General features: G+C 49.4%; 3 protein-coding genes across 3 annotated transcripts; 2 read left to right on the top strand and 1 right to left on the bottom strand.

The window, feature by feature from the left end:
- The first annotated feature begins 765 nt into the window (after window positions 1–765).
- On the top strand, window positions 766–4747 carry LOC100838650 (transcription factor TGAL3). Its single transcript, XM_010231575.3, has 11 exons — window positions 766–1185; window positions 1398–1483; window positions 1610–1680; window positions 1781–1966; window positions 2062–2133; window positions 2211–2270; window positions 2594–2671; window positions 2755–2806; window positions 3265–3536; window positions 3769–4023; window positions 4145–4747. Exons 1-11 carry the CDS (start codon window positions 1154–1156, stop codon window positions 4289–4291), a joined length of 1311 nt encoding a protein of 436 aa, XP_010229877.2. The 5' UTR covers window positions 766–1153; the 3' UTR covers window positions 4292–4747.
- Window positions 4748–8705: 3958 nt separating this feature from the next.
- LOC106865860 lies at window positions 8706–27340 on the bottom strand. The gene is made up of 10 exons (XM_024458014.1): window positions 26988–27340; window positions 26775–26857; window positions 25710–25764; window positions 24786–24912; window positions 24373–24494; window positions 23622–23937; window positions 23115–23285; window positions 9929–10244; window positions 9422–9592; window positions 8706–9331 (listed from the first exon to the last, which is right to left on the bottom strand). Exons 3-7 carry the CDS (start codon window positions 25729–25731, stop codon window positions 23228–23230), a joined length of 645 nt encoding a protein of 214 aa, XP_024313782.1. The 5' UTR covers window positions 25732–25764; window positions 26775–26857; window positions 26988–27340; the 3' UTR covers window positions 8706–9331; window positions 9422–9592; window positions 9929–10244; window positions 23115–23227.
- LOC100838958 lies at window positions 11215–12221 on the top strand. Its single transcript, XM_010231576.1, has 2 exons — window positions 11215–11334; window positions 11706–12221. The coding sequence occupies exons 1-2, from the start codon at window positions 11215–11217 to the stop codon at window positions 12219–12221; spliced, it is 636 nt and encodes a 211-aa protein (XP_010229878.1).
- Window positions 27341–27742: the final 402 nt, after the last annotated feature.

A 27742-nucleotide genomic window follows, 5' to 3' on the forward strand; every position in this document is an offset into this window, starting at 1 on the left:
TCGTTCAAGTCATAGAAATGTTTTAGCTTTTTTATAATTCGGTTCTTTTAAATTTCGACCAAATTTACATAGAATTTTACTAATGTTTACAATATCAGATAAATATGCTGCGGAGAGATATACATCACGACGGATTGAAACAACACGAAATTAAAGTTGTAGAGGTAATAAAGTTGACTTGGGACAAGTTAAACTAGAACATCTTATAACTTGAAACAGTAGAGTAGTAATAGTATTTAGTACTTGTGTACACCTTAATCAATTCTGTTTTTCTGGTTCATAAATCTTCATTCCCTTTTGTTTTTGTTCTCGCAATGTTTTTTGTTTTTTTAGAATCCCTATTAGTTGAGAGTACATCCCTGCTGTAAAAACTTACTTTTATAAAAGTTGCAGCAAGCATTAGCTACAAGTTGGAGTAGCAAGTTTAAAGTTTGGCTCCGTCAGTATAATACTATCTGAACTGTCCGTCTGTCCCTCTCAATTTTGTCCTGCTCATGCGATTTGGTGAAAGTAAAACTGAAGTTACAACAGTATCCTCCTACCTTGGACCAGACAACAATGGCTATATACTACTCCAACCTACAGGTCTACGACTGCTACCATCACCATCACCTGGATCCTAGCAGAGCAGTAGAGCACAACTGCGTAAGCCTATACATACAGGCTACAGCTACAGACAGGTCTACGCTACGACTTGAATTCAAGATGGTCACAGGCTTTTACCGGCCTCTCTCCCTCCCTGTCTCTCTACTCACACTGCGCCATCTACGGCGTCGCATGTGCTCAGGAGCAATCCTGCACACACACGCAAACACGCTCGAATACAAAAGCTTACACCACGAGCTGCCTGCCATGCCAAGCCGATTCGACTGATTGATTCCTGATCTTTGGACTGAAAGATGGATGGACGGAACGGGACGGATGGATCCCTCTGACAAACATGCACCAATTGACACGTCCTGATCATCATCATATCTTCTTTTTTCTTGTTCTGAATCAGATCCATCTTCCTTGAATTCTTGCACGCCCTCCCTCCTCCCCCTCCCATTATAAACGGCAATGCATATGCACCGCGCTCGTCCCGGTGTTGTTGTTATTTTCCCCATCTAGCCGCTTGTTCCCAGCGTCGTCGCCGTCGTCTCTGCCTTCTCCGATGCATCAGCCCCGGCCTTTCCACGTCTTCAGGTAACATGCGGGCGAGTACTGTACAGTACAGTAGTAGTGCAGCGAGTGGTGACGTTCTGATGGCGTCGTAACAGCAAGTATACTATTGCCAGTGGCTCGTCGAGCTTTAGCTTGTCCTTTGTTCTCTTGTGCTGCGAGCTCTGTCTTCTCCTCCGGACCGGCTTGCTTAACGCTTTGTTCCCTTTCGCGGCCGTCTCTCGTGGGGTTTGCAGGGCGGAGCGTGGCGGCACTACAGCTGGGTACCACATCGGAGATGGCGCCGCCCTCCCTACTCCTTCTGAGCTCTACCCTCGCACTAGTAATACGCCACTGATTCCTCCTGCCTGCATTCCGACAACTGTTCCTCTCGTTTTATTGTTCTTTGCGTGGAATCGCTTTTTGATAGCGTTTTTTTTGTGGTTTATGCGCGTCGTGACTCGTGAAGCAGGCCCCAACCCCAGCTCCAAGTCCTCCAGCAACCTCACCGTCGCCAACTTCGCGCCGCTCGCCAATGCGGTGAGTTATTTTCTTTCTTTTTCCTTCATTTTTTGGGCTGTCCGTTATAGGTTCTTGAATGAAACTTGCTTGTGGTTATTCATTCTTGTGGTGACTGCAGGATGGCGTAGTGGCGTCGCTGGGCATGACGGCGCCGGGGGCGTTGACGGAGGTCGACCGATTCTGCCTGCCGAGGGCGTCGGCGCAGTTCGAGAACTGGGGCGACTCCGGCATCGTCGTCACCAGCCCGCTCACAGAGACCTCCACGGACCTCGACGACAGCGCAGACAAGCGCCTAGTTTCAATGGTGCCCACTACTCCTTGCTCCTCTGCTAGATTCTTTGTTAATCCGTCTTTTCTCGTCATGTAATGGAGTTCTGAGTGCTGCTGTTGTGTTCTCAGGGCGGCGGCGGCGGCGCGCAACGATGGGTGGGTGGTTGTGTGGACACCTCGGAAAGAAAAGGGGATCAAAAGGTGCTGTACGTTGAGTCAGAAGCTTAAACCAAATCTATGTAATCTTGCACGCTTTTAATGTGATTATACGATTGCAGATAGAGAGGAGGCTTGCACAGAACCGTGAGGCGGCCAGGAAAAGTCGGATTCGGAAGAAGGTGATATCATTTGGTCGATTGATCATTGATCCCGTGTCATTTAGTCGATTTTTCATTTGTTTCTTCTGAAAATACTTGAGTTGGAGGGAACCGTGGATTTGGTTGCCACAGGCCATTTTAGGCATTGTCGCCAAACATTTTAGGCATTGTAGCCACAGGAGTATTTGCTATGTACGTACTACGGAGTAGGGAGTTGTGGTTCTGATATGTTGATTTACATAGGCCTCATAATTTTATTTCGTTTGCTGCAACTTTTTCTTGGTTTATATTCAGGGCCATGGCAAATTCAAGAATTTAAAGTGTTCTTTCTTTCTGATTTGAAGGCTTACGTTCAGCAGCTGGAAAGCAGCCGATCCAAGCTTGCCCAGCTTGAGCAAGAGCTTCAGAGGGCAAGGCAGCAGGTAAAACATTTCTATATGAAGTACAGACACCTATCTCTAAACTGGTTGAATAACTGATGATCTCACTTTGGTATTTGTTACAGGGAATCTTCGTCGGGAGTGGAGGCTCCAGTGATCACGGCTGTTCAACTGGAGGTAATGACAATTTTGATGCTCAGTTTTAACTTCGTCATGCCAACATTTTGTACTCAGGAACCTAGTGCGCTTTTTGGTTTCAGCTTTGTTTATGGGGTTCAACATCAATGCAGTATTACTTTGTGGATTTCTATGTAACCCCAATTTTTTTCCCACAATGTAACACCAAGTCCTAGGGGCTGTTTGGTTTGAGCCCACAATTGCCTTGCCAAATATTTGGTTGCCAAAATATTGGTTGAGGTTTTGATTGCCCATGATTTGGTCAACTTTGGCCAAAAAAATGAACTAGAATTGGTAGTAGGAAATTGGCTTTGATCCAAACAAGAACCAAATCTTGGTTTGGGCACCATCCAAACATACCCCTAGTAACGCCTGGCTGATCCTAATTTGTTACTGGTACTTATGTTGCATGGATCAGTAGTTTCCTTTCTGCTGAATACATATACCTGTTTTTCCAGGCGCCTTGGCATTTGACCTGCAATATGCACGGTGGCTTGACGGGTACCAGTACCACGTCAACGACCTCAGGGTGGGGGTACATGCAAATATCAGTGACGACGAGTTGCGCATCCTCGTGGAAGCCGTGATGTTGCACTATGACCACCTCTTCAGGTTGAAGAGCATTGCTACCAAGTCGGATGTGTTTCATGTCATGTCAGGCATGTGGATGAGCCCTGCTGAGCGGTTCTTCATGTGGCTCGGAGGCTTTCGCTCTTCGGAACTCCTGAAGGTATATATTCTCTCCAGTAGGGAGTTTTTACGGTAACCTTGCAAGCTGCCGGATTAGGAGTTACTGATAATCTCTACTTTCTCAGTCCAACAAAAGATGTCTTAAGTTTGTCAAAATATGAATGTACAATCAAAGTTGAGACATCTTTGTTAGACGGAGGAAGTATATAATTTGTAACATCTGCCGGATTATCCTGAGTCTTGATATCCATGAGGGATAATAACATGTGCAGGTGCTTGCCAGCCAGCTAGAGCCCCTGACGGATCAACAGCTGATGGGCATCTGTAATCTTCAGCAATCGTCCCTGCAGGCGGAGGACGCCCTGTCACAGGGGATGGAGGCCCTGCAGCAGGCACTAGCCGAGACCCTTGCTTTCGCCGCAGCTGTCGTGCCTTCAACAGGCAGTGGCGACAACGTGACCAACTACATGAGCCAGATGGCCATTGCCATGGCGAAGCTCAGCACGCTCGAGAACTTCCTCCGTCAGGTACCCAACGCAGACTCGATCGGCCTGTGCTCGCAAATTCCTGGATCGACCATCCATTGCCATTTTTATGCCTGATGATCCTTCCCGTGTTGTTTAATGTTGGTGTCCACTGGCATGGCAGGGCGACCTTCTGAGGCAGCAGACTCTGCAGCAAATGCACCGGATCCTGACCACCCGGCAGGCGGCTCGAGCGCTGCTCGTCATCAGCGACTACTTCTCGCGGCTGCGGGCGTTGAGCTCTCTTTGGCTGGCGCGGCCAAGGGCCTAGCAGCAGCCGGTGTTTCGATCAGCTCTTGGGCACGTATTAACCGCGAATTGAATTCTAAGGAGATTTTGACTAGCGAGTCCTGAATTCAACCGAGAGCTAATGCAAAATCATGGCCGTTGCCCGGCACATCTTCACAAGAAGCAAGCATTAGTGCCAGCTAGTATGTTTTAGCATGGCGAGCTGATGATAGTTAAGTAGGAGTAGTGCATCAACTAGTAGCTGTAAGTTTAGTGCCATCGCTTAATCCATTCAGAGTCTTAGAAAGGAGAAGTCGTCGTATAACCCTCTGTTTCTCCAATCTACGACGACCCCCCTCCGGCCTCCCTGCCTGTCCTTTTTGCCTGAATTGAGTTGCTAGTGTAACTCATGTTGGCACCAGTACAACTTTGGAGCCGTATGTATTTTCTGTGGTGTTCAGGCTCTCGTCAACTTTTCAGCCTGCAGCCGCGGCAGCAATTTACCTGCATGCATGAATTGCCGCGCTCACCGGACCACGTTAGAGAGATGGCCGCTGCAGGAAGTAGTAACGCATGGGGATCGAGCCATCGAGCCCGCATGTCGCGATGGGGCCTGGGAGAAGTTGCGGAATCAAACGTGCCGGCGCGGCCTGCGGCGCTGTCGGCCGGGGACACGGTAATCATGCGCGCTGCCCGGCGTGCTCACCGACGGAAGCGGGGACGTATGCAGTTCATCCTCATAGAATCTCCGAACAATACGCGTCAGCTGCTGTTACAAAGATTTTGGGTATTTCCTCCGATCTTAGTTTTTAGTTTGAAGTAAAACCAGAATTTAGAATAGGATGGACTATGTTCTTTTGAATTTTGATGACACCTGAGGAGGCCTTGTTTGGTGCTAATGTATTTTTTAGTCCATAGATGTTGCGTTATTTTCGGCTTTTAAGACCATCTTCTCCTGAAAGCTGTCCCCAACTAGCTTTCTGGAGAAGCCGCGTCACAGATTTAGCTAGATTTCTAACATAGTTTAGGTCAAACTAACTTGATAGCCTATTTAAATCTAGGTGACGCTTTTCTAGGAAGCTGAGGGAGAACGGCTTCTCGGAGAAGCCGGTCCAGGAAGCCGAAAAGAATTGTTGATAGGTTTAGGTGTTCACCCAAAACTCTTAAAAATTCAAAACACTAGTGTTTTAAAAAAAACACTAATACGAGAAGTGTTTTAATTTGGTACAAACATTAAGTGTTTTGTAGGGGCAACACTAGGGATATCCTCCTCTAAGACCTTCTCCAGTGTGCTACTTTAGCCGGACCAAACTTCACCTTTTAAGATAATGGGTCGATTCGTCACGATTGTAGAGGAGAAGCAAACTTCAGAAACTGATGAACCGGTGCATACTCTATTAATTTGGTGAAAAGCAAGAGAGAGAGAAAGGTAGCTGCATGCTGTTGCAATTGGTCAGGCATGAATGCTTTTGCTACAGAGTGGGTCCCGCTGGGAGTTTGCATAGGTGTGAACACTGGAGCCATTCTTTGAACCGATCTAAACATACATGGTGCCCACGATTCATTATGCAACTCCGTGGAAGGCCTAAATCCTTCTACCAAACAACTATTTGGGATTTTTAGTGTTTGTTTTTCAATTTGGAGGTGGATAATGCCTTAGGAAACATCCCAAAACTCTAGTACCAAACAAGACCTAATGAAGAGAAAAAAAAATGAAGTACGAATTACTCATGCAAGAAATTGTTTGGAATCTTGTTTTTTTCTTAAATCCCGGCCTCTGCATCAAAATACACACAACTATTCTTTCATTCATTTATTTAACAAGTCTGGTGAAACAAATACACCAAACGTAAACCCAAATCCACAAAGCTATACCTACTAACCTGATTAAAGGTATTGCCATTATCGTGGTCGTATGCACTGACAGCACACCACCATCTAACATCTAAATCCGGATGCCATGAAGGCACAACCAGTCAAGTTAATTCAAGCGTGTGCCGTATGCGCACGATCTAGAATCAACCGCCTCCATCTTTCACTAATCCATCTTTCGAACAGAGAACAAAGCATTGAACTTGCCAGAGCTGGCAACGACGACAAGGACGCGTCTAGTAGCCGCTTCCGACCGAGACTCGCTCAGGAACCAATCTAGCGTTCCCCGTACGGTGCCCCCAAGGGGGAGAGTGACACCAACAGCGCCGCCGCCGCCCAGTCTAACGACTTTGAGTTTTCACCCGAGAACCTAGAACGGGTGGTGTGAAAGTACCTCGACGCCGCCTCAGGGAAGGGAAGAAACGTCCAAGGAAGGACGTCACCGCCGTCGTGATCGGACTAGCCAACCAAGGGTTTCCTCGATACCAAACTGGCTTGCGCCAACCGCACGAAGCAATGCGAGAGGACCAAGGCCCCGCCGGCACCGGCGCCGCGCGAGCTTTCCCTGGCAGCACACTCCGACAGCGGCAAGGGAGAGGATGACGACGGTTTTGGTCAAGGAGATGGGGAGCGACTATTTCGGATGGGGATTGAGATCCGCGGTTCAATCGGAGGAAGACTCTTGTACCAAGACACAAATAACAAGCAAATGTTGTAGTTATTGAAGACTTTACTTTCTTGGTGCCATAAAGTCCAAATAATGCAAGAAACTTGTTAGTTGTTTGCATGACCGGAGTCAGCCGGCTCGGGCAAGTTTTACATGTGACCATTTCTCGATATATTTGCCCATAAAAATCATCTATCTTTAACCATTTAATCGAAGCTATTTTGTATTGTATGGCAGCGGATTGAGCCTCGGCAATTGCTCGACCTGGCCGGGCGGTGGCCGCCACGGGTCATCCGATTGGATCCCACCGTGATTCATAAAATCAAAAACACACTAAGGGTTAGTTTGGCATTGCTAAATTGTGTTGTGCTGAACTTATTTTATAATCTGTTGTGTAAAATACACACGGAAGTAGGTAAAAGTTGGTTAGCCAAAAACGGAAATTGTGAGAAGTGGATGAAAAAAACGAGATTATGAGAATACACCGCAATGCCAAACGCAGCCTAAGATCATATTGTTGTAAAATAATAAATTCCTTACGTGGACCGAATCATAATCCTACGTGGCAACGACCAAGTCAACAAACCCCAATGCCCGGTCAAATAGCCAACAAAGCATAGCCATGCCAACTAAGCGCCGGTCAAACGAGTCAAAGGGTCAAACCCCCCTCCCATGGTCAAAGGAGTTAGAGTAGGGGCCAAGAAAGTTCTAGAGATGAATTTACCACCTTACTCTCACTTTCCTCTCCCTCAAGGGGGACATGGTTTTTGTCATGAACCCCTAGGCTATAAATAAACCCCCTATGGGGCATGTATCATACACACTCCAATGGAATAAGATCAAAGGGGAGAGAGCTAAAGCAACCTAAGGAGCCCGCTCTCGAGTGCTTGGGTCGAGCTTAGTCTCGACTCGACCTCGGGGACGTGAGTTGGGAAGCCTAGTTTCGAGGTTCCGGGCCGTCTAGTACGACCCCGACTCGAAGTAGAGGGATTGGGTTAGAGTCTCGAGGATATCCCAACCTCGCTACTTGAGAAGACAAGTTCGGCCCAAGTCCGAGGCGGCCCCTAAAGATCTCTCGTCATAGGTGATTTGGGAAGACGAGTTCGGCCCAAACACTTGGCTAACGACCCCTCGAAACCTCTCCTAACATAGGACTAAGTCGTATCCGCAGGGTCGACCGAAACTATTCAAAAAATATCGACGTGTCAACTTGTCCCAAGTGTACGGCGACCTTCGCTATAAGGCCGGCGTGCACCCCCTACATATTATTCTCGCATTTGTGCCATCGACCATTGGCACCCCGTACTTCTGTTGTTTTCTAGAACAACAACACATATAACGTACTTTCACCGTGTGTTTCGGAAACAATAACAAAATTTTCCAAGTCGGAATGAGATCCTCTAACTTACGGAAGGAAGTCAGTACAGTACACTGACTTTCCTCCTTTATTTTTGCTAAGTAATTAGCAAATATTTGCTTATCTAAAGTGATTGAGTACACGGTGATTATCTAACAATGATTTTTTTACAGGTTTTAAGAAACATTGTTTATCTGAAGTGGTTAAGTGAACAGTAATTGCTTTGATTAAGTTAACCATGATTTATCTAGCAGCACCTCTGACTTAATCCAAAATGAGAAGGAAAGTCAGGGAATGAAACAAGAAACAAGGAGTCAAGTTAGGGTACTGTAGCACATACTGTAGAGAATCATGGATAACTTAATGAAAAGACAGATTGCACAGTTCTTGAAAAAAGAAGATACGCTCAACCAAGGCATACTCTACTGGCTTTCCTTCTCTAAACTATTCTTTATCCGCTATCTGTGCTAAACCTAGGACATGGATTCTATATGAACCAATGGATCGTGACAAGTCGTTACTACTAGCAATGACTTCCTCTTTCATTACTTCATCCTTTCCATATCCCTCTCCCTTGTTCGATCTTACTCATCAAATGGCACTCAGTTCATATCTGTAAGTTCGTTCGATCATTGACAAGGTTCAAAGAAAGGGTGGGCCATTCACCATGAAGGCTAAAAGCGAGATAGGCTTTACTGGACATTTTCACTTACAAAGGCGAAGACAATTCCGCGTTTTTTCAGCCGATTCTCCGAAATTTAAGACAATTATCCTCACTCAAACTTAAAAAAGTCCTTTTTTATTTTTCTGATGTCAATTCTGTCTGTCTCCTTTGTCCTTCCTAACGCTAGTCTAGTCTCCTTCGTTCCACTCGTCCCAGTGTCCAATTACTTCCAACAAATTCACTTTACCTCCTTATCTATCTTCACATATGTTTGTTTGGAAACTGTATGTGCAAGGCACACCTTTTTTTTAACTGATATAAATAGTACGGAGTAGGATCTACGACGCAAAAGCATAGTTCAGTCAATCAGACTACTCATAATTGGATGGTCCAACGACAGTGATATCGGCCTTGACAACACAGCACGATCCAACAAGATAGCCCCTGGACGGGTCCCTGAATGTCTCGTGTGGAATGAAGTCAGACCATCCCCAACGACATTTACCCGCAAAAACCGTGAGACCTGTGATCACGACAAAACGTAAGATCAACTGAAGAAAAGGAGATAGTAATGACTTCACGGTACAGAGATAGCCTCTAATGAGAGCTGTACCTGGAATTCGTTTGGTGAAGTGCTTCCCATGCTTTTGGTCTTCGATGGCAAGACTCATTTCAACAACCCTTCCAGACTGACGACAAAACTCGGCAGAGCCATCCATGCACAGGTTACAAGGAGAGGCAATTAGAGCTGAACCGATCACCATGTGGATACACAGTAAGGTACCTGAAAATATTGTGGTTTAATCTGTTAATATCAACAAATGAGGAAACAATACCTTGCAATGCTTTCATCAGAAAGAATGTTTCAATAATTTGTTAACACACTTGAAAGTGCTGCAGTCTGTATGTAAAGTATATTACGAATAGAGCTTTGTTCCAAGCTTAAGAGTTCAGGCTAAAGTATTTAGTTGCTCGACAGCTTGCCGTCCATATTCCAAAAAGTTGGATCTAGCCACTACAAAATTAGTGTAAGTTGGTAGTATTGAAAATTAAAAGTATATATGCACAGTATATGGTCTTATAAGTTATAATGCATATAATTTCCATAAACAACGCATACCATTTATGTCCATCAAATTCAACTGCCTGAGAACAGGTACAGTCCATCATGTTCGATTCAAGAAAGTTCGGTATGTTCAAGTTGTAGGTCCAACAGATAAATCCGCTGTTTAGGATGAAGACGTTCTGAACTGTGGTAGCCTTCTCCGGAACCACAATACCTTTCTTTTCAGAAGGAAAAACATTGACCAACAATATCTCCGCACCAAAGACACAGCAATCATCAACCGGAAAATCAGTTGATTTCAGTAGTGATTTAAGAGGAATCAAGAATTCCACCCAAGACCGTGTCTGCGTGCCATAGAAGTCATGAAAAGCTGCGTAGTAAAGGTCCAAGATTTGAGAACAAGAATCAGGTAAGATGCAAATATAACAAACAAACAAACAAACTATATATCGAAGATGATACGAAACAGCTAGTTAATGTGAAAAGATCACCCATGGAGCTCCTTGGTACCACCCATATTGGGGACTTCTGCCGCACGGTGCTTTCCAAGTCTCACACGCTCCAAACCAGCTTCGCTTTGTGAGCGCCCCGCAAGCGCCCCTTGCTCCCCCCGTCGGGGCCGAACAAGGTGGCAACCAAGCTCCGCCTCAAGGTGTGCCCCGCGGGGAACGAAATCCCAGTGTGCACGGAAACGAGCAAGTGGTGGAGTCCGGAGCCCTTGCCGGGGGTGAAAGAAATCCTCGCTGACGCTCCGACCCTCTAAGAAGACGCCGAGATCCCTCTCCGAGTGATCCTTCTAGCCATGAGACCGACCCCGACGAAGGAGGATCTCGTCGCCAGAAAACCAGAAGGGCCGACCATCTTGTAACCCGCTCATGCGGGAGATCCAAGACGCGGCTTTCCTACCAAGGTTCAAGCCGCCGACGATACGGCCATACGACGGAGAGTCTAACCCTCTTCAATTCCTGGACGTCTACTCCACCGCCATACGAGCAGCGGGTGGAGGCCCCACCGAGATGTGCAGCCTTTTCCCGCTCGCGCTCACCGGGATGGCGCAAACTTGCTTTTATAATCTGCAGAAAAATTCCGTGCATTCGTGGGAGCGCCTCCAGGAGGTCTTTATCGCCATCTTCTAGGGAAATTTCAAGGAACCCGTGCAAGCTCAGAAGCTTTACGCCGTGAAAGAAAGGCCGGGAGAGTCTCTCCGAAGCTTCTTCCATCGCTTTGCGAAGGTCCGAAGCCAAATCGCCAACCCACCGTCAACGCCCGTGATCGACGGTTGCATGCAAGGCCTTCTCTAAGGAGAAGTGAATCGCACTCTAAGTCGAAACCCGCCAAAGATGACCGAAGAGCTCTACCAGATCTTGCAAGAATACGCTCGGGGCAAAGATGGAGACATCGCCAAGAAGGACACGCCACGCGGCACGCCCGAAGGGACTCCTGCACCGGATCAGCCTCAGGCATCCGCACCATCTTCCAAGAGGAAGAGGAGGCGAGGGAAGAGGGCGCCCGGCGATCAAGCTCGAAGGATCTTCGCCGTCGAAGGGCAAAACTCGTCCCAAAAGACTTGGCAGCCCAAGAAGCCTCCTCGCCCCGCCGAGGGAGGCGCCGGGAGATGCCTCATCCACAACTCGGCAAGCCACAACACCAAAGAGTGCAATTCCCTCATCGCAGCTCGTGAAGAGTTCCAAGCACGAATGCAGGCCCGACGCAAGGACGAGAAGGCGCCCGAGGCCCCGCGCCCCGCCAACATCATCCTTGCCGACCCTGCGCCCAAGGAAGAGAACCTCCCGTTTCAAGAACCCGCTCACCATGTCGGGATGATACTCAGGGGCTCCGCACAGGCCGGGGGTCAAAGAGGCAACGCAAGGAGTATGCACGTGAAGTCAACGTCATTGGAACCTTCACTCCAACACCACCACCCAAGTGGTCAAGTGTACCCATTTCCTTCACCGAGGAAGACGCTAAGGGAATACGCTTCCCACACGACGATGCCCTCTTCGTGACCATCGTCTCAAATTGCGAGCTCAAGAAAATACTTGTGGATGGCGGAAGCTCCGCCGACATCTTGTACCTGAGCATGCTAAAAAAGCTGATGGAGCCACAGGGAGGATACAAGAACGGTTCCTTGCAACCATCGCTTTACCCCCTAAGCGGCTTCGTCCCAGGCAAGTCCATCCAGCCGCTCGGCCAAATTGAGCTCCTCACGACCTTCGGAGATGCCACTAATCATCGGACCGAGCTCGTGCGCTTCGACGTGATGGACATGGAGGCCTCCTTCAACGCCATCCTTGGCAGGATGACCCTAAACCGCCTCTGCGCTGCCGTCCACCACAACTTCCTATGAATGAAGATACCGGGCCCAAAAGGCGTGATCACGGTCCGTGGCGAGCAATCCTCCGATAGGAAGACGCTATATCGTCACGAGACTAAGTGCACCGAGAAGGGAGAAGCGTCCAAAAGCGTCCACATGCTCTCAGGCACAGGGGAGTCCAAGACCGATCACTCAGAACGCTACATCCCTAAGCCCCTTCCCGAGGGAGAGCTTAAGGAGATACGCGTCTCCGACAACGACGCCACACGCATCGTGAAGATCGGAGCCGACCTCTCGATCGAACTCCAGAAGAAGCTCATCGACCTACTCTGAGAGAACTCTGACCTTTTCGCTTGGTCTCCCTCCGACATGGGAGGAGTCTCACGTGACGTCATGGAGCATCGACTCGCCGTAAGGCCCGACAAGGCGCCCGTGAAGCAGAAACTCCGGAAACTCTCCACGGAGCGAAGCGAGGTCATCAAGCAAGAAATTGCGAAGCTCTCCGAGGCCGGACTCATCCGAGAAGTTTGGCACCCCGAGTGGTTGGCCAATCCGGTCTTGATGAAGAAAGCAAACGGCAAGTGGCGGATGTGTCTCGACTTCACCGACCTGAACAAGGCATGCCCCAAGGACGACTACCCTCTCCCGCGGATTGACGAGCTAGTCGACTCCACAACGGGATGCGAGAGGTTGAGCTTCTTGGACGCCTATTCAGGGTATCACCAAGTCCACATGGCCAAGGAAGATGAGGAGAAGACCAGCTTCATCACTTCCATTGGCACCTTCTGCTTTCGCAGAATGCCTTTTGGTTTGAGGAACGCCGGTGCGACCTTCCAACGCCTCGTTAGCCTTATCCTCAAAGAGCGATTGGGGAGGAACGCCGAAGTCTATGTTGATGACGCCATCATCAAAAGTCAGGCGGCGGGTACTCATCCCGAAAACCTGCAAGAGACCTTCAACAACCTCCGCAAATACGGCGTGAAGCTCAATCTCGAGAAGTGCGTGTTCGGAGTTCGAGGAGGAAAACTCTTGGGTTTCCTCGTCTCCCAACGGGGGATCGAGGCCAACCCGGAAAAAATCCGGGCCATCCTAGAGATGGAGCCTCCTCGCTCCGTCAAAGATGTGCAACGCTTAGCAGGGAGGATGGCGGCATTAGGACGATTCGTCGCCCGATCAGCCAAGAAGGGTCTTCCTTTTTTCAAAGTCTTGAAGGGCCTCAACAACTTTGAGTGGACCGACGAAGCTCAAAAGGCTTTCGAGGAACTCAAGACCTATTTGTCGACTCCTCCACTCCTCACGAGCCCGAAGCAGGGAGAACCTTTGCTCCTGTACCTCGCCGCGACTCCGGTCACCGTGAGTGCAGCCCTCGTGAAGGAAGAAGATGGGTCGCAACGCCCGGTGTATTATGTAAGCGAAGCTTTGGGAGGAGCAAATGGTCGATACACCCAGATCGAAAAGATCGCGTACGCCCTCCTCATGGCCTCTCGAAAGCTCCGTCATTACTTCATGGGCCACTCCATCATGGTGCCGACGACGTTCCCCCTCAAAGAAGTCTTCGGCAACAAGGAAGCCATCGGGAGGATCGCCAAATGGGCAACGGAACTGGCTCCCTTCTCACTGGAGCTTACCGCGAGAACGGCTATAAAATCACAGGTCCTCGCCGACTTCGTGGTCGAGTGGCATGCGCCGCAAGCCCTGCCCGAAGAGACGTCACCCAAGGCCGGCCCCCCGAACCGCATTGGATAATGAGGTTTGACGGCTCCAAGCGCCTCAACAGTGCCGGGGCTGGAGTCGTACTCGTCAGCCCCGAAGGGAAGATCTTGGAGTACGCCGCCCGCCTCGACTTCAACGCAACCAACAACATGGCGGAGCACGAAGCACTCCTTCTCTGACTCTGGTTGGCTAAAGCCATGGGTGTTCGACGCCTTCTCATCCTAGGTGACTCCCAGCTGGTTATAAACCAAATGGACAAGTCATATCAATACCTTGATGAAAGGATGAAGAAGTATATTGAAGAAGTTCGCAAGATGGAACGGTACTTCCTGGGTATGGAGGCGCGACGCATCCCGCGAGGAGAAAATCACCTCGCCGACAGATTGGCCCGAGGTGATCCGTGCCACCTCTGCCACCCGGCACATTCTTCGAGGTGATCCGTGCCCCATCCATAGGAGAAGATGCCGATGACTCCGACGAAACTTCAAAGATCACCATGGTCATCGACAATCCACACTCTTGGATGACGCCAATCATCCGTGCCTTGAAAGGAGAGGTGGATGAGGAGGCGGAAGGCCCAAGCGCCAAAACTTTGCTTGCAAAAGCAAAGATGTACGTCCTCCTCGACGGCATCCTTTACAAGAAGGGTGCGGCCGCGCTACTCAAGTGCATAACCCCCGACAGGGGGGCTGAGCTCATCCAGGAGATCTACTCCAGAGTATGCGGCCATCATCTTGCGCCAAGAGCCACCGCGGTGAAGGCTTTATGACAGGGATTCTATTGGCCCACCATGGTGCAAGACGCAATCGCAATACTGCGAAGCTTGCCAAAAAATGACTAAGTCAATCCACGCGCCGGTGACGACCCTGAAAAATATCCCAATAACTTGGCCATTTGCACACTGGGAAATGGACCTTCTCGGGCCTTTCCCCGCATGCATCGGGGGCTGCAAATACCTTGTGGTGACGATTGATTACTTCTCCAAATGGATAGAAGTTGCGCCACTCGGCAAGATCACGTCACAGGCCATCCAGAATTTTTTCTGGGAAAACATCATATGTCGATATGGTGTCTCACGAGAGCTAATCGTAGACAACGGCAAACAGTTCGATTATACGGAATTCATTAAATTCTGTGAATGCCTCGAGATCAAGCTGCACTTCGCATCCGTGGCCTACCCTAAGAGCAACGGTGCATGCGAGAGAGCCAATGGACTAATCCTCCAAGGACTCCGCCGAAGGGTAGAACACACAGCCAGCAAGGCAAGAGGAGCATTGGGGGACGAACTCGCTAGCGTGGTTTGGGGCATACGCACCTCCGTAAGCCGTTCCACGGGCCGAACACCATTATCTTTGGTGTATGGCGCCGAAGCAGTTCTTCCCGCCGAGGTAGAGTTCCGCTCACCTCGGGTCAAAAGACTCCAAGAAGCTGCTCCACTCGCCTTCATCGAAAATGAAGAGCATCACAAGACGGCCGTCGATCTTGTGGAAAAAGCTCGTGACAAAGCCCTCATGAGGCACGCCATCTACGAGCAGAGCGCCGCACGCTTCTACAACACGAGGGTGCGGGAACAAGCTTTCTCCCAAGGAGACCTCGTGCTGAAAAAGAACGTCGACCCAAAACTCCAGCGCAAACTCGACCCTAAATGGGAAGGACCATACCGCATCGCCGCGGTGTTAGGCAATGGTGCATACCACCTCGAGAACATGGAAGGGAAAAACCTCGTCCATGCCTGGAACGACGACAAACTCTGGCGTTTCTACGCCTAAGGAGGAACCTCAAGGACGACCCTCGCCGCTCCCGAAAGAAGACTGTGAACGCCCAACCGGCCACTTCCCTACGAAACTTCGGGGGATCGTAAGCGCCAACGAGACCACGTCTACATACGACCCACCGTCGTAAAGGGAACCCCGTCGAGCAGCAATGTCACGAAGGGACGATCCCCAAAACCGAGTCGCTTCCCTAGTGCCGCTCACCAAGGGACGTCGAAAGGCCTACATTGGCTCAGGCATCACCTAAAAATATCTTCAGACATAAGTCGCCACCAGCGACCCGTTCCTTGGTGGATCCTAGCGTGCCTCGAGGCCATCCGCCAAGTAGAACCAAGTCCCCCGCGGGCCGGAAGCTCTTTAAAACGCATTTAAGGAGAACCGTAAATAAGCGAGTTATGCATGAGCTTACTTACCTCGGAGAACCATGCTACCCGCGTGCGAGAGTCGCGCATGGGCCTGCATGATAGTAACCGAGTTAAGGCTCCATAATAATCACGGGAAAGCATAGCTTCCTGAAGTCCGAAGAGGGAAAATTCCGCATGAATTTCCCCGAACGGCAGGTCGAAATGTCCGGATCACTACCGGCGTATCGATAGCGACCCTCACAAGGGTACTAGGATCCGTGGCTCGTAACCATGGCCTAAGGCACCGGAGCCAAGTCATATCCCAACGGCGACAGCAATTGATTACGCAAAAGTGTGATCATAGCGAACGATCCCGAGCTGTATAAACTGAGGAAATATAGTACTTCGCCAAGAAGGAAATATAGTAATCCAAAGAACACATGTTGAGCCAGGTTAACATTTCTGATAATGTTGACTACATGGTGAAAACATAAGAAAATACATGCCGAGCTAAGTTGACATTTCCGACAATGTTGACTACATAGCGAAGCATGAAACACATCTAAAAAGCTGCCTTACAACCTCTATGTCTAAGCCTAGAACGTGCAAGTCATGAGGCTTTGTCATAAGTGGATATGCAACATCGCATAAGTAAGCAGCTGGGGTACCTTGTCGCCTCGAAAGGCAACAAGACTCAAGCCCCACCATCGCTCTCCTGAAGAGTGGGCTCAAGGCAATGCACGAAGCGTCGAGCCAGAGCGTGAAGAGAAGCTCCCTGGTCCGCTAGAAACTTTTTCGCCCCGTGAGTCATCTCATCCTCAAATCCACTCGTCCCGGCACCGCCGTCAAGGACAGCCGCGACTGCCAATGAAACAAGTCGAGCACCCGTACTCAGGAGGCACCTCTTCACGGTGGGCTCAAGGAGCTCCACCTATGAAGTATGCACCCTACTCGCTTCATCCGTCGTACGACACGAGGGAAGATCCGGCTAAGGGGAGCCCTTCAAACAGATTATCATCTTTCGAATCTCCGAAGCCTGGGCGAGCAGGAACGAGACCACCTCCGGACAGCTATCCGAGAGGGCGCGAGCACGAGGGGCGAACACCGGTCCGAACCCGGCATCCTCCGACTCCGTCTTGAGGGAGGCAACCTCCGCTCGAGCGTGTTCCACGTTGAGGCTGGCCACCACCAAGTCCTCCTCGGCACGACGGGTCTACGTGATCGCATCCTTCTGGCCCTCCTCGGCAAGGTGAGCCCTCGCCTCCATGGCCGCAAGCTCCGCCGACACCCGAGAAAGCTCAGTCTCGACGGCCTCCCGCCGCGCCCTCTCCGAAGCCAACTCACTCAGGGCAAGGGTAGCCTTCGACGTCTCGGCATCCAAGGCCGCCGAAAGCACCCCAACCTGAGCCTTGAGAGCGGGAAGAGTGCCCATGGCCTCGACCAAGCCTCTCACCTGGCAAAGGAAGAGAAATCATGAGCGATGACTGGCAAAATGGGCCTAGCAAGAAGGGAGACGAGGAAAGCGGACTCACAAGCTCCAACGCCTCGAGCGGGTCTCTCACTCCTCCCTCGGTCCTCGGAAGCACCTCTCCCTCCTCTGGAATCGGGGGCTCGGCCTCGGGAGCATCAGGCGCCGCAGGCCCCGTACCTGAAACAAGACAAGAGAACCCCGTGAGAACATTCTTGAAAGGGAATTAAAATGCACAACACGCGGGCACTCACCGGTGGCAGGAAGCTCCTCCTCGACAGGCCCACGAGCCAAAGAGAACACCAGAACACCCGCGCCGCTGGCTTACGAGGAGGTATCCACCACAAGCTGAAGCCCAGTCCTCTGGGAGAAAACTGCACGCTCGTGAGGCAACGGAGGCAGGATCTTTTCAATGTCGATCTTCCCGGCTAGGTGCATGTCCATGGACTCTCTCAAGGGAGACCTCGACTCAGCCACGTCAGCTAGGTCAGGAGAAGGAGCCTTCCTCTTGCGTGAACTCGGAGGACGAGGGATCTTGGGCATTGGGGCCACCAGCACACCCAACCCAAGCACGACCTGAGGCTTCACCTTCCCACAAGTATCTCTGAGGTGAGAACCAACGGCGATCATCAATGGAGTCGCAAGACGAGAGTACCGCTCGCCGGCCTTGATGAGCTTCCCGAACTTGGGATCCGGGCGCATCGGTACCGAGTCGTCGAAGCACGCCGCCACGACGTTGTGGCATCCTCCCTCGCTGATGGTATCGACGTAGGCCCGATGCTCCACCGAGTTGTACGACCCGACCATCTGGGAAGCGCACTCGGCCGCCTTCTCTCGAGAGAAAGCCGCTGAAAAATAAGCACAAGCACTAGCCAGGGTTAGTGTCAAGCAAACAAGAATACTTGAAGCAACGACTCAAGTATCACGAAACTCACACTTAGCCGCGCGGCGTGGGTGACGAAAGGCCAAGGGGATCCTCAGCTCCACATGTGGTCGCGCCCTCATCATGAAGCGGCCCGCCATCACCATCTCCTCGAGAAGGTCGCGGAAGCTACTCTCCGAACGAGCCGACTTGATCCCGTCAAGCTCCCACTCCTTGACCAAGGACGTGCCCTTGGGACGGACGACATCCCGAAGCCCCCCAGGCCCAGAGTGTCGAGGGAGCCTACCGGAGTGATGCCAGCTCGTCTCCGAAACGTCGAGGAAGAACCACTACGAGTCCCACCCGTCGAACATACGCACCTGTCGCCAGCATCAGGGGGAACTCGTCGTGGAAGCCAGGACGGAGCCTCACGGCTACCGACCCAAAAGCACTCCAAGTGCTCTCGTCAGGGGTGTGACGCTCCTCCACGTGGACGGTGAACAGCAACAAGAACAACCTCATGGTCGGAGGCTCCCGCAAGGCGGTCTCACAAACCACCTGAACACGTTCAGACACAGGATCGCCGAGGGAAGCAATTGCGCCAACTCGATACCATAGGTATCCAAGAACTCCAGCAGGAATGGGTGTACGGGCAAGCACAGTCCGGCGTGGAACCAGCTGGTAAACAAGACGATGTGCCCTCAACGCCTCTGCGGCCGAAGCTCACCCTCGTCAGGAAGTGAGGCAGGACGCTTGCGAAAGTAGCCCGCCTCCACGAGGTCCGACAAATCCTTCTCGATTGTCATTGACGCCGGAAGGATGTCGGGAACCCGTCCCGGCATGGCCGGAAACGGCTCAGGCCGTGGTCCTCTCTCCGGGCGTGTGACCTTCTTCGACCTCCACGGCTTGCTCCCCGACGTCCGCGCCTCGGCCTCGCTCCTGTGGGAAGCCTCCCTCTCGACGCTCCTGCCGACGCCGTCGCGACGCTCCACGTCGAATCCCACCATCTCGCCTACAAGAAGATGCAAAAAGATTAGTACAAGTTGCGAAAATTCCTAAGGGAGCAACTAGGGAAAATCTACGCCGCCCGGACATGCACAACCGCCGGTGAAATTCGAGAAGGAAGGAGCCCAGCTCCCCCTGGCGGCATCTTCACCCAGGCCTGCCTTCTCGGCTCGCAGCTTGCACGCCTCCGACCCACCTTAGCCGTCAGAGGGTTGGGCCCGAGGCCCGGCACTCGTCCACGGCCCAGTCCCGAGGCGCTTCGGACGGCCCAGCAAGCAGAACAAAAGGGAAAGGAGTGGTGCAGCTGGCACACGGGGTGCTCGATCAAATGCCCGGAGCTATCTCGGCGCCCACGCCGATCCCGGCGACTAGCCGCCTCTCGTCGCGCACGCACCGGCTACGCCCCCACGCCGCACCCGGCTCGTGGCTCTACGCCGTGCGCCCGCCTATCGAGTCCACGACATGCCCAGCACGCCATGGCCCCGCGCCGCGCGCGCAACGATGCCCGCAACGCGCCTGGAACACCCTACTCCCGCGACTTGCGTGCCCCACGACGACAGGGACGCGCCCCGCACGTCCTGGGCTCGCACCCCGCGCACGCCCACACTACCCGCGCCGGACTCGGCTCGCCATGCTTCTGGGCCAAGCACGTGCCCTGACCGCGCCCGCATCGCCCTCGGCTCGTCGATACCCGTGCCCAGCAAGGACGCCCAGCTCGCGCCCTCCTCGCGGACCCCACGCCTCGGCCGGCGCCTTCGCCGCCCCCGGAGCACCGAGGTCACGACCGTCAAGTGTTCGACGAAATGCCACCAGCACTACCATCAACGAGAAGACGCGCTGCCGCGTGACCGCGAGGCCAAAAACCACCGTAGGCATTCGCCCGTGCCATTTCTCACCTTGACAAGGACAAAGAAGCACTCGGGTGCCTCCCCTCCTTGGATCAAACTGGAGGCAACGACGACACCGCTCGAAACCGCGAACCCGTCGGAACCTCATCCCCCACAAAGGCTTGATGATCCTCAGCACACGCGACGGAATAGGCAACTTCTTGGAGGAGCTACGCGCTCCTGAGGAGCCCCTAAACACCACCGGTCTTGTCCCGTCCTTCGGATGCCACCGAACTCGTCTTCGGCACTGGAAGGGAAGGAAACAAGAGTGGGCATGGCTCCCAGGGCGTCCCACGGTCCCATTTTATAGGCCGGGAGCCCTCCTCGGCGTCCGGGTCCAACCACCCATGGAACGACATGTCGCTGGTCGGAGGACAGGCCCCGTCCAATGCCACGACAAAACGCGCAGGAGAAAAAGCGAAAAAGAAGCAAAAGGGGGGGGGGGGGGGACAAGGGAAGGCTGCTCGGCCGAGAACGGTCCGCGCCGTCGTAGCCCGGCCTCGCGGCCGCCGGCGTCATCTGTGATGACCAAACTCCCCGACGAAAGGGGAAAGGAGGACGGCCTCCTTTCTTGCCCTGTACGAAGGAAGAAGACGCGCAGCAGCCGTCGGATGTAGGGTTCGGGAGCAACCTCCTTCGTCCGATCTCCTCACTTAAGCCAGCGAACCGTTATGCGGGCTGAGCTGCGAAGTGGGCCTTGGCCCAGTAACGAGCATGGATAAAAAAAAACAGGAGGAAGCCTCCCAGGCCCGGTCGGGCGCAGCTCGCATGCCCGAGAGGCCCATCAAGCCGAGCGCGGCCCAGGAACACTCTTGTGCACGATTGGGCGGCCCCGGGGAGGATTTTTTTTTACAGGAAAGCCCCCTAGGACGCGGAAAATCTCAAGCTGCCCCCTGGTGGCTCGGGAATTTCGTGCCGGAACCCTCGGAAGGCCAGAAATTCACGAAAAATCCCCTGCGGCTCCATTATCTTGCAAAAGGAGTCTCCCGACGCCCAAATTTTGCAAGAAAAGCCTTCGTGGCCTTGACTTTTTAGAAGGAAGGCCCCGAAGGAAGAATGCCAGGAGCGCTTGGGACATGCCAAGCCCACCTAGGTCTATCTTCCTCCTCGAGAAAGATCCCCTAGCCGGTGGCTCCCCCAACGCAACGTCTCGAAGGACACCCCGTAAACCACGAGTATCTCACAGGGCAGCCCAACTAGGCCCGGTTTCTTCGCAAAACCTACCTAGTCGGTGGCTCGCCCAAAGGAGAGCTATGCCCTAAAGTATCGGATGAAGAATCTCGTTACGCCGTCGACGTTGAAGTTGACCCGAAGGCATTCCCAATCTTACGTGGCGACGACCAAGTAAACAAACCCCAAAGACCGATCAAATCGCCAACAAAGCATAGTCATGCCAACTAATCGCCGGTCAAAGGAGTCAAAGGGTCAAGCCCCCCATGCCATGGTCAAAGGAGCTAGAGTAGGAGCCAAGAAAGCTCTAGGGATGAATTTATCACCTTACCCTCACTTTCCCTCTCCCTCAAGGGGGCCATGGTCTTTTGTCATGGACCCCTAGGCTATAAATAAACCCCCCATGGGGGCATGTATCATACACACTCCATTGGAAGAGGATCAAAGGGGAGAGGGCTAGAGCAACCTAAGGAACCCGCTCTCGAGTGCTTGGGTCGAGCCTAGTCTCGACTCGACCTCGGGGACGCGACTTGGGAAGCCTAGTTTCGAGGTTCCGGGCCGTCTAGTACGACCTCGACTCGAAGTAGAGGGATCGGGTTAGAGTCTCGAGGGTATCCCAACCTCGCTACTTGGGAAGACAAGTTCGGCCTAGGTCCGAGGCGGCCCCTAGAGATCTCTCGCCATAGGTGATTTGGGAAGACGAGTTTGGCCCAAACACTTGGCTAACGACCCCCTCGAAGCCTCTCCTAACATAGAACTAAGTCGTACCCACAGGGTCGACCGAAACTATTCAAAAAATATCGACGTATCAACGTGTCCCAAGTGTACGGCGACCTTTGCTATAAGACCGGCGTACACCCCTACATATTATTCTCGCATTTGTGCCATCGAGCATTGGCACCAACATACTTTCACCGTGTGTTTCGGAAACAATAACAAAATTCTCCAAGTCGGAATGAGATCCTCTAACTTACGGAAGGAAGTCAGGGAAGCTACAGTACCCTGACTTTCCTCCTTTATTTTTGCTAAGTAATTAGCAAATATTTGTTTATCTAAAGTGATTGAGTAAACGGTGATTATCTAACAATGATTTTTTTACAGGTTTTAAGAAACATTGTTTATCTGAAGTGATTAAGTGAACAGTAATTGCTTTGATTAAGTTAACCATGATTTATCTAGCAGCACCTCTGACTTAATCCAAAATGAGAAGGAAAGTCAGGGAATGAAAGAAGAAACAAGGAGGCAAGTTAGGGTACTGTAGCACATACTGTAGAGAATCATGGTTAACTTAATGAAAAGACAGATTGCACAGTTCTTGAAAAAAGAAGATATGCTCAGCCCAGTGTCCAATTACTTCCAACAAATTCACTTTACCTCCTTATCTATCTTCACATATGTTTGTTTGGAAACTGTATGTGCAAGGCACGCCTTTTTTTTAACTGATATAAATAGTACGGAGTAGGATCTACGACACAAAAGCATAGTTCAGTCATGATCAGACTACTCATAATTGGATGGTCCAACGACAGTGATATCGGCCTTGACAACACAGCACGATCCAACAAGATAGCCCCTGGACGGGTCCCTGAATGTCTCGTGTGGAATGAAGTCAGACCATCCCCAACGACAAAACGTAAGATCAACTGAAGAAAAGGAGATAGTAATAACTTCATGGTACAGAGATAGCCTCTAATGAGAGCTGTACCTGGAATTCGTTTGGTGAAGTGCTTCCCATGCTTTTGGTCTTCGATGGTAAGACTCATTTCAACAACCCTTCCAGACTGACGACAAAACTCGGCAGAGCCATCCATGCACAGGTTACAAGGAGAGGCAATTAGAGCTGAACCGATCACCATGTGGATACACAGTAAGGTACCTGAAAATATTGTGGTTTAATCTGTTAATATCAACAAATGAGGAAACAATACCTTGCAATGCTTTCATCAGAAAGAATGTTTCAATAATTTGTTAACACACTTGAAAGTGCTGCTGTCTGTATGTAAAGTATATTACGAATAGAGCTTTGTTCCAAGCTTAAGAGTTCAGGCTAAAGTATTTAGTTGCTCGACAGCTTGCCGTCCATATTCCAAAAAGTTGGATCTAGCCACTACAAAATTAGTGTAACTTGGTAGTATTGAAAATTAAAAGGATATATGCACAGTATATGGTCTTATAAGTTATTGTGCATATAATTTCCATAAACAACGCATACCATTTATGTCCATCAAATTCAACTGCCTGAGAACAGGTACAGTCCATCATGTTCGATTCAAGAAAGTTCGGTATGTTCAAGTTGTAGGTCCAACAGATAAATCCGCTGTTTAGGATGAAGACGTTCTGAACTGTGGTAGCCTTCTCCGGAACCACAATACCTTTCTTTTCAGAAGGAAAAACATTGACCAACAATATCTCCGCACCAAAGACACAGCAATCATCAACCGGAAAATCAGTTGATTTCAGTAGTGATTTAAGAGGAATCAAGAATTCCACCCAAGACCGTGTCTGCGTGCCATAGAAGTCATGAAAAGCTGCGTAGTAAAGGTCCAAGATTTGAGAACAAGAATCAGGTAAGATGCAAATATAACAAACAAACAAACTATATAGCGAAGATGATACGAAACAGCTAGTTAATGTGAAAAGATTTTATCATATTCCAAATAATTATAAAAATAAAATTTCCATGATGGAATTTAGATATAATGTCCCATATAAATAAAAATTCAAATTAATAAATCAGAAAGAACAGGGAATACAAGCTGCAGTTCTGAATGTATGGGTGCAAGAAAACAATTTGAATAAAGTACCTTATAATATGCCGTAATTATCTAATTAGAGGATAAGATCTTCAGATAAGGGATAAGATACCGGTTGTTAGGAAAGATAGGATTAGTTACTTCTGATCGTGACATACCTCTGCATCCATGATACATTTTTTCTGAATGATTGTACATTGACAACTTAAAAACTACATCCATCGTGTAATCTGGCTCCAAGTCCAAGCTTCCTATGCACAGCCCAAGAGCAACAGAAACATATGGGTTCATGGCCCAATTTTTTTTTATGATATGGAGCCACTAGCAGGTACCTGGTAAATGGGGTGAAGAGCAGGAAACCAAGTAAGTCTAGAAGTTGGAGCTGAAGAAAGAATCAAAGTTTCTTCAGTTCATGCATCCTATAAATATTGAGCTTCCGACTATTTATGGGATTGTGATTGCTAATTTGACTTGTATAAAACACTATTTTGACTAATCCACTTCTTAAAACAGAATTGTAGATTGATGGTAGATAAACAACTTCATTCACCCAAAAAATGCAGATGGTTGATGCATGATGCGCAACACTTATGAAGCATAGAATACTTTTATATGATGCGTACCACTTGTAGCCAGAACACTCAAAAGGGGCAGATCTGATTGTCGTAACTCCCCTGTTAAGTAGGGCTGAGAAACCATGAATCTTCCATACAAAGCCTGGATCGTGAGTCTTCCCTGCCAGTGCAGGTGCTGAAATGTGAAGAAAAGCAAAAAATGCCCAGATGAGGGAGAAGAAAGGAGGGCAGATGATATCAGTAAATTCAGGTGAATATTGCAGTTCCATATAAGCAGGCTACATTCAGTATGTGATAAAAAAAAGGCTACAATATCCAACTAGAGAAAATGGAAAGAAGCGGAATGGTTCTGTGTCTTTACGGATAAATAGCTCCCAGCGTAACTAAACAATATTGAACTTGTAATGCTGCAACCCAACCGAACATCCTCATTTCTATCTTATCTCTTCCTCTTACTAAAGACTAGCCCACCACTTGGCAAACCTTCCCAGATTTTCTTCCAAGATGCACCTTCTATTGCTGCTTGTCTCAATCTCTCATTATCTACCGGCTAGTGGGTGGTGGTAATGGTCGTTAAGGAGCAGTATACTGAGCTCAATGTCAATCCTAGGTTGCTCAAGCTAGCCTCCGGCTCCTGGGCTGCGGGCCCCCCTAGTAGCTCTGCCACTGAAGTGACCTACCATGTTTGGGTTATATGTGTAATAGTAGGGTAGCCACTAAAAAGAGTGTTGTACCAACATTAAGATATTGAATAAAGTATTGAGTTCTCACAAGTAGTGTATGTGCAAAGTTCCTCAAGAGTGGGTGTTAGAGTCCCCGTCGAATAATTCTCTACATAGACATTTTTAAAATTTCTAGAAGGGTTTGGTAATGTGTTGAAATGACATACGTAGTACAAATTTATTGTTTTTGCAAAATTTACTGCAATCAACACAATATATGAATTACGCAAACATAAACATCCATGCTTACCAGTAGAAGCCGAGTTACCCATGGCTTTAGCCTCTGCCACTTTTTCAACTCTCCTCTGCGAATGAAATTAATCATCAACCACAGTGCAAAGTGGAGAACAAAATAATTTTGAAAGTTATGCTAATCCTGATGAAATAATTGCTATGGCATATAAAAAACGGAAGATCGATGGTGTTGTACATGTGTTAAGTGCTATGAAAACACAACAATTAATTAAGTTCATTCTAATTCCTAGGTTCAGTAGTACTTTTAGTATTAGAATGATATCTTTGCTCCACAATAAATACAAAACAACGAAAATGAATCCCATTACACTAGGATAAGCCATATTAGGATGCACTGTGAGTTCACATGTCACGCAATAAGCAAATGAGTTCCACTACTAAAACATAAAATCCTGATAAACCATAAAACCAAAGTGATTGCCAAAATGCCGGACAACACTGGCTAACAAAGTAATGACTATGAAATATAGATTATTGTGCCATCGTGTGTCATATATTGCCATTCAGATCAATTTTCAGGACTGGATAAAAAACAAATTAGTATAAATACAACTAAAATGTATGAATAGCTGATGCAATCTATATGTCATATGTGCTGATGCCCTCATAGAAGCAAATAAATTCATCTCCAATATTTTTTTTATAAAGGTACATAATCAGCAAACATTTCATGGAACAAAATTTGCATTATTCATATATAAAAACATCAATACTGCTTTGAATAGACACTCTAAAAATAAACTTATGGGTATACGACAAGTATATGTATAAATACATAAAAACACCAAGAAAAAAATATCAAGTAGACAAAGAGGTTGAAGATAGACAGAGACTTTAGATGGAGCAGTGACCAGTGAGCTTTTCGCAGCGTCGACATCATCTAGATCAGATTTTAAATCAGAGTGGTCTAATTGACAGATTTTTTTTCCACAATATAACATGTGAACATAATAGTATAGAATTTAATAAAAGCACATATAATCAGGATCTTGCAAAGTCAATATCTATTGGAGCAAACCAACAATAATTAATTAGTACAAGCATCGTAATGTTAACAAACCTCGTCAAAACCTCCTTGTTCCTATATGATCTTTTCCGCCTTTCTTACCGCGATTCCTAGAAAATCCTTTGTTTTGTTGCCGTCTGTATTAATATTAAGATCAGTTGATCAAAGGAGATGAAACAATCTGAAATTGATAATACACTTGTGTCTTGTGGTGATTCTGGTGAAGAACTGAAAAGTAATCGGCGAGAGGACGAACGTGAAATTTACCTTTGCAAAACGAAATCCAATTGCAACGGTAAGCTGCACCTGCACTGCTGTATCGGTGCGTCCAGAACCAGAAGTCAGGCCGCCGGCCGTTTGCGTGTCGACGCCGGTCCGCCGCACGGCCTCTGTGCTCCCCGTTCGCTGCAGCGCTGCACGCTAATCGCTAGGGTTTCGTGTCTACCGGGAGTCGCCGAGTACTGCCCGAGTCGGGACGAGCGGAAGGCGAACGGATCGATCGCAATCCAACCAGAACTCGTCCATCGATCTGCAATCACGTATTAGTCGGGCCAGCTTCAGCCTTCAGCCTTATAGTTAGATCTAGGATTCCCGCCTATCTGGGTCGGTATCGGGCTGTCTTTTCTTTTCGCTATCGGACTGTCGGTGCGGGCTGTCTTTTTCTTTTCGCTATCGGACTATCTGAGCAGAATATACGTCGCCACAGCCTTCGCTCAAAAAAAAAAAACGAAAAAAAAAAACACGTCTCCACAGCCACGTATAGCTCTTTTTTGGGGGACGAAGAAGAATAGGTCTCGAGCGACTGTGAGCTCTTTATCTTGTACATTCATCCGTCGCGGGGATTTGGGCCGGTGGGCCATCTAGGAAGGGAAGTGAGAATTGGCCGAGCAGTGGAAAATAAGAATACAAGCTCTTTGCCGTCAACAGTGCGAAATACTGGGCCAGTCCAATGGCCCATGTGATGGACGAGCGGTCCATTTTATCTATGTACCTAACTATTGGGACTAAGAATTTTTTTTTAT

Source organism: Brachypodium distachyon, chromosome 1, assembly GCF_000005505.3.
Source record: "Brachypodium distachyon strain Bd21 chromosome 1, Brachypodium_distachyon_v3.0, whole genome shotgun sequence".
Taxonomy (NCBI): domain Eukaryota; kingdom Viridiplantae; phylum Streptophyta; class Magnoliopsida; order Poales; family Poaceae; genus Brachypodium; species Brachypodium distachyon.